Genomic DNA, 7,491 nt, shown 5'->3' on the forward strand with positions numbered 1-7,491 from the left:
CCTCTCTCATTACGTACATAAACACATGGTTCACTAATGCATGGTCTAAAATTTATCTTTCTGAGCACTTCATCTAGTCTGGTATTCCATTCTCTACCACTCTGCCATAAAGCGATTTCTTCAATTTCAAAACTCTCTCTGCATAGGCTTCGATAACAAATCGATTAGGCTGTTTCATATAAACTTCCTCTGACAGGTCACTATTCAAATATGCCGACGATACGTCTAGTTGATGGAGATAAAGTTTATACTCTACTGCTAGAGCTAGTATTAATCTTATTGATGAGTACCTTACTACTGGCGAAAAAGTTTCAAAATAATCAATACCATACTGTTGCGCACAACACTTGGCGACTAAAATTTTCGACAAAACCATTTTTGTCTGCTTTAATCGCAAAAACCCACTTACAGCCAATAGCTTACCCTCAGGTAATTCTACCAATTCCCAAGTATTGTTTGCCTTCAGTGCATCTATCTCCTTTTGCATTGACGCTATCCATTCGCTGCCCATTTTGCCATTAATAGCTTCGTTAACTCCTAATGGAACTTTTACCTTTTCTACCTTTAGCATATTCAACATATTATACTGCTTTCGAGGTCTACCTGGTTTACCCGTTTTTATAACTTTTGGACGCCCTGGTCCTCGCCTTCCACCAATTTCAGCTTCTGGGTCCCCTTCAGACTTCTCGTTGATTTCGTCTTCGCCTTCTTGGTGCTGTTGACCGATCTCGTTTTCTTCATCAGCTTCAAGCTGATCGCTAGCCGCGCTCGCATAGTTGTCGCTCGCATCGTTATCTCTTTCTTGCTCATCTGGATTCAGTTCATTTACTCTGTTACTCGCTTGGTCACAGTCTTCAGAACCGATCGGCGTTGGGTTACTCGGCAAATAGTATTTAAACAACTCTATGTCTCCCTCTTCACTTTCTTGCTCATCTGGATTCAGTTCATTTACTCTGTTACCCGCTTGGTCACAGTCTTCAGAACCGATCGGCGTTGGGTTACTCGGCAAATAGTATTTAAACAACTCCATTTCTCCCTCTTCACTGCTAGATCCAGTTATGTCATTCTCCAAGAAGAGTAGAACTTTTCTCTGTGTTCTTTAAAATCTGTAAACAAATTTCTGTCACTACACATGTGATAAGTTGCACCACTGTCCACACACCAAGTCGAATCTTTAAACTTTTGTTTACACTGTACACTGGACAAAATCGCAAAATTTCGTTTTCCTTTGTCATTTTCTTTGCAATCAGAAATAAAGTGGCCAAACTGTCTGTTGGCTAACGGCTGCGCCCTTGCGCAGCCCCAAACTGCTCGTCTTATATGATGCGGCCTTCGGATGATTTCCACCGAGGCGGCTTCGAGGCACTTGCGATTGGCAAGAAATGAGATGACCAGGTTGACTTCAATCGGTTGCTTTATTTTCTTAACCTAAAACTATAGTACAATTGTCGGCGTGCACAGAAGGTGCAACCGCATCGACCGAGATTAATTTCAAGAGTAAAAATCAAGTGCAGCAAATCACGCTGTCTTTTACAAAATTCAAAGTTCTGGAAATTTCCATAGAAGAAATAAGAAAGAAAGAATTGAAGTAACGGATCTCCAAGTTTGTCACTTCAAAGTAACTTGCGCTGTTCTTGGTCTCTCTCTCTCTCTCTTCGTTCGTTTTCTCTTTTTAGCAAAGAGAGTCTGGCTTCAGTTGCAGCTTAAACATTCTCCCCCCTTTGATGATGACGAACTTCATCATCAAATTCACGTCTGGAAGACTCCTGCGAAAAGAAAACTGAAACGAGAAAGTAACAATTTAACGCTTAGGTGTAGGAATGGTGTCATTCTCTATCCAATTCTCCTGAATAGGCAATGGACAGAGTTTGGCTACCGGTCGTTTCATGAGTCCTTTGACTGTCTTCAAAGTCACCACTCTCACTAGTCCATCGGGTCCATGTGTCTCCATAACCCGACCTAGAGGCCATTGATGAGAAGGGAAACGTTCGTCCCTGATGAGCACTATGCATCCAACTGTTAGATTTTCCTTGGTCTGCAGCCATTTTGGTCTCCTTTGTAATCGTGATAAATATTCCGAGTTCCATCTTCTCCAAAACTGTTGTGCATAATATTGACAATTCTTCCATCGATCAATCAGAGTAACTTTAGCCAATTCCGGAGCAGGAGGTGCTAAAGGCGCTTCACCCATCAGAAAGTGACCGGGTGTTAATACCATTAAATCGTCAGGATCATTTGATAGGGGACATAACGGTCTTGAATTTAAGCAAGACTCAATCTGTGCCAACACAGTTGCCATTTCCTCGAATGTTAAAACTTGTTCTCCGAGAGTTCTCTTCAGATGATACTTCATGGACTTCACTCCAGCCTCCCACAATCCACCAAAGTGTGGCGCTGATGGTGGGTTGAAATGCCAGTTGATTCCTTTTCTCAATAATGTTGGCGCAATATGTTTCGTAATGTACGAACAATATGCCAGTTTGTCCACTTGCAATTTTTTGTTGGCTCCAATAAAATTAGTACCGCAGTCACTATAAACGTCTGTGCATAGGCCACGTCTGCCAATGAAACGGTTAAATGCTCCTATAAACGCATCTGAGGTCAGATCTCCAACTGGTTCCAAATGAATGGCCTTTGTCACTAGACATACGAACACAGCAATATATCCCTTCTGGGATACACGTCCTCTTCCTTTGCAGGGCGAAATATTTACGGGTCCAGCGTAGTCCACTCCAACGGATGAGAATGCTCTAGAAGGGCGTACCCGTACTGCTGGTAACATTCCCATTTTTCTGACCTGCAAATTGAGGCTTCATCTTGAAACATGTGATACATTTATGAATTCCAAACCGAACTGCATTGCGTCCATTAACAATCCAGAATTTCTTCCTTATAAAATTCAGCGTTAGTGAGGTTCCACCATGCAAGGTGCAAATATGACTGTAAGATATGACGAGATCTGTGAAAGGATGTTTATACGGTAATATATAAGGATATTTTTCATTTATGGGCAACAGGGAATCTCGGAGCCTGCCTCCGAGACGTAAAACACGTTCGTTCGAATCAAAATACGGATTAAGAGACAGGAGTATGCTGTCCTTCGCTATTACCCTGCCTTCCGATAGCGCCTTCCATTCAGAGTTAAAACAATCCTTCTGCACCATCCTAATCAATTCACGTAGGCCCTCTTCTAATTCCACAATTGAGAGTCCAGGTCCTCTTCGTTCTGCCACAGATGTTCGACAATTATATACGAAACGTTTTATATATGATATAATCCAGAAGAGTCGTGTATACGATGAATACTTGCTGATAAATGCTACACTTGGCATTTCTTCCACTGATATCTTATGGCACGTCACCCTTTTGACTTCAGTGTCAACAACCGACAGCGAATCCTGATCAATAGCATTACAAGGCCATTCGATGTCCGATCCTTGTAGCCATGATGGCCCATGCCACCATAATTCACACGATGCCAACTTGGTTGCACTCGTGCCACGGCTTAGATAATCTGCAGGGTTATCTTTTGAGGCGACGTGTCTCCATTGCCTTTTGTCTGAGATTTCCAGGATTTTGTTTATTCGATTGGACACAAATACTTTCCAGTTGGCAGCTCCACCACGGATCCAACTGATGGTTATCATAGAATCTGACCAAAAAATAGTGTTCGAATAATTAATGTTAATTCTTAGATTCTCCTTTAGATACTTATACATTTTGGCTGCTTCAAGCGCAGCACATAACTCTGCCCTAGGTATGGTTAGTTGTTGTTTAGTTGGCGATACTCTCCCCTTTGACAATAACAACTCTGTGTGATACTTATCCTCTCCAATTGGGAAGCGCAAGTAAGCCGTAGCTCCATATGCTCGTGACGAGGCATCGCAAAACAGGTGCAATTCAGCCACACCACCCGGTAGCCCCCATGTAACATGCCGTGGTATTCGTATAGTTACTATGTTTGGTAACTCTTTTACGAATTTCTCCCATTCTCTCTTAATAGTGTCCGGTAGTGTGCTATCCCAGCCAATTTTCTCCTTCCACAGTTGTTGCATGAGAATTTTGGCAGTAATCATTATCGGACTAAGCCATCCCATGGGATCAAACAGTCGTGCAATTGCTGATAGTATTGTCCTCTTTGTTGGTGAGCTCATTGGTGGAACGACATGCAAAGCAAAACGGAACTCATCTTCTTTGGGACTCCAGTATAGACCTAACGTGCGAATAGTATCATTACCTTCCTTGTGTAACAATCCGCTTGATTCTCGATGCTCAACTGGTATGTTCTCTAATAGCTTTGTGCAATTACTCGCCCACTTCCGTAGTTCGAATGTACCACTACGAAGCATTCCAATCACTTGGTTCTTGACATCCTCCGTTTCTGCAATACTGTCGCCCCCAGACAGTATGTCATCTACATACATTTGATGATTTATAACATCCACCACCAGTGGATACTTCTCGCATTCATCCATGGCTAATTGTTTCATAACTCTCATGGCTAAATAAGGTGCGGAGCTCGTTCCAAACATCACCGTTGTGCAGGCATATTCTTCCACAAAATCACTTGTGTCCGGATTCCATAGAATACGCTGGTACTGCGCGTCGTCGGGTGGAATATTAATACATCTGTACATTTTTTCAACATCCGCCATAAATACCCATTTTAGCCCTCGCCAATTGAGAATGATTCCTTGAAGATGTACGTGCAATTTTGGACTTATTGCTAGAATCTCATTAAGCGATTTTCCATTACTCGTCTTGCTCGATCCATCGAAGACAACTCGTACCTTCGTAGTTGATGACGATTCCTTTATGACTGGGTGATGCGGTAGGTAGCAATGATCGACTCCCCCCAATGCAGGATTGCCCGTCTTACTAGCCCGTGACGTTACACGTTCCATTTGACCCAGCTCCAGATACTCATTTATCGTGCCAACATAAGCGTTCTTCAAACTCGCATCGTTACGCAACCGTCTGTCCAGAGAATGTAATCGTTTTAACGCGCTCTTATATGATTCTCCAATTACCATTGATTCGTCCAAGTATGTTAGAAAAGGAAGACGAACAACATATTTCCCAGACGGCATTCGGCTATGTGTCTTAACGAAGAAATCTTCGCACCAGTTATCCTCTACTGAAACCCCACGTGGCTCCTCGTCGAATTGTTCTAGCTCCCAAAACTTACATAACAATTGTTCAAGTATCTCATCAGCTTCCTTCCTTCGTACCGTTATGGTGTAGGACGATCTCCTACCAGCTTCTTGATTCGTTTTCCCTGATACAATATATCCCAAATGCGTATTTTGCGCCAGAGGCATACCACGTATTCCTCGATGCACTTCTCCCAACATCAGCTCATCGTAGACGTCATTTCCCAACAAAATATCAACTCCTTGTGGACTGAAGAAGTTAGGGTCGGCCAACGGTAAGCCCTTCAGATGAGTCCACTCTTCAAACGGCAGTCGTTTGATTGGCATGCGCTTACTCACTAGAGGTATTACTGACGCGAGCAGCTTGTATTTCGCATGTGGGTTGTAGATTGATCTTATGACTAGCTCCACCTCTGCTGCCGCATCTGTAATTTTTGTATCTGCTAATCCAGTAATCGTGATGTGAGCCTGTTTGCGCCGTAAACGTAGCTGCTGAGCTGCATTCTCTGAAATGAACGAAACTTGTGAACCTTGATCCAAAAACGCTCTAAACTGTAAGGGATAGCCTTCTATCGACTCTACCCACACCATTGCTGTTGGTAATAAAACCTCGTCTTTGTGCCTTACCGCAGTTTCTGTTGTACTCTTTCCAATTAAAGCATTCGCAGATGCTGTTGTTCCTTAGTGTGCCAAGCGGCCTCTCGCATCCTGGTTTGTCTACATGGAGTAGTGTATGATGCCGTCCTTGACATTTTTCACAATTTACCGCACTGTCACATGCATCTATTCGGTGATTTAGTCTAAGGCATCGAAAACACAATCGATGCCTCACTACACACGCCTTTCGTTCCGATAGCCTCATCTCCTGGAATATCCTGCATACTCCGATAAGGTGTGCATCCCCTTGACACACAATGCATAGGTCTGTCTCTCGAGTAACAAATGAAGCCTTTGTGTAGTTCTGGTTAACTCGTAACCCATGTACACCTGGCTTTGCATTCCGATGTCTATCCCGTGATAGAGTTCCCTCGATATTACCTGCTGACGCCGTAATCATTGTTCTGTACTGTGTTTCAAGATACTGACTGAGCTCCTCAAAGCTCGGCAGATTCTGCGTTGAAGATATTGACCGCTCCCAATCCACTCTTAATTGATTCGGTAATCTCTTCATCATGTAGTACACTAAAATTTCAGACTGTTGTCGCACATCCACACCAGTCTTCTCCAATGAATTCACACATGAGCGGGAAGTTTGCACAAATCTTCTCAAACTTTCCGCATCTCCATATTTTATTGGTAATTGCTGATCGAACACATCCATGTAATGTAAAAATAACACTCGTTTGTTATCATACAAATTTATCAACATTCTCCAAGCCACTTCATAGTTCGCCGCTATTAGCGTTAGATGTTCAATATCCCTAGCTGCGTCTCCAGCCAACGAATCCTTCAAATAATGAAAACGATGTAAGTCCGTCAGCTTGTCGTAGTAGTGTACTCTTGTTAAAAACACCTCTTTAAACGCCGGCCACTCAATAAATTTCCCGCTGAAGGTAGGCAGTTTAACTGTTGGGAGTTTCACTTCCTCCAAACATGGTCCCATTTGTTCATGCACCGTCTGATGCAAACAAGACTCATCAAATGCAGTCGACGCCGGGATTCTCCGATCCTTATGTCTCTGCAACTCATTTCGAATCTCAGCTACTCCCATTATGTAAAAATATCTGCCCTTTATTTCCGCATTATCTCGTTCTTGAATCTGTTGGTGATGATTGCGCTGAAAATCTGCGTGAAGGTGGGCAATCGAGTCCAATCTGGCTTCCAGATGACTCTCGGTATGTCCCGACTCCTCCGATTTATACCGCGCCAATGACTTCTCCAGCGAAGTGAGCAATGTGATTTGCTCCGTAGCCAACGGTAACAGGTTTTCAGCCATAATGAACACCTACCCAAACACATCAACGTTAAATTGTACTCACCCGAATCAGTCTATCCACTGGCAATCACACTCTAAATCCAATCGCCAAGATCATTCCTCCCGGGTTTCGGCACCAAAAATATGTTGGCTAACGGCTGCGCCCTTGCGGAGCCCCAAACTGCTCGTCTTATATGATGCGGCCTTCGGATGATTTCCACCGAGGCGGCTTCGAGGCACTTGCGATTGGCAAGAAATGAGATGACCAGGTTGACTTCAATCGGTTGCTTTATTTTCTTAACCTAAAACTATAGTACAATTGTCGGCGTGCACAGAAGGTGCAACCGCATCGACCGATATTAATTTCAAGAGTAAAAATCAAGTGCAGCAAATCACGCTGTCTTTTACAAAATTCAAAGTTCT

General features: G+C 43.2%; 1 protein-coding gene across 1 annotated transcript; it reads right to left on the reverse strand.

The window, feature by feature from the left end:
* Positions 1–1,801: 1,801 nt before the first annotated feature.
* LOC137579631 (uncharacterized) lies at positions 1,802–7,089 on the reverse strand. The gene is made up of 3 exons (XM_068293405.1): positions 6,192–7,089; positions 3,978–5,659; positions 1,802–2,797 (listed from the first exon to the last, which is right to left on the reverse strand). The coding sequence occupies exons 1-3, from the start codon at positions 7,087–7,089 to the stop codon at positions 1,802–1,804; spliced, it is 3,576 nt and encodes a 1,191-aa protein (XP_068149506.1).
* Between the last annotated feature and the right edge of the window lie 402 nt (positions 7,090–7,491).

Source organism: Drosophila tropicalis, unplaced genomic scaffold, assembly GCF_018151085.1.
Source record: "Drosophila tropicalis isolate 14030-0801.00 unplaced genomic scaffold, ASM1815108v1 contig_722, whole genome shotgun sequence".
Lineage (NCBI taxonomy): Eukaryota > Metazoa > Arthropoda > Insecta > Diptera > Drosophilidae > Drosophila > Drosophila tropicalis.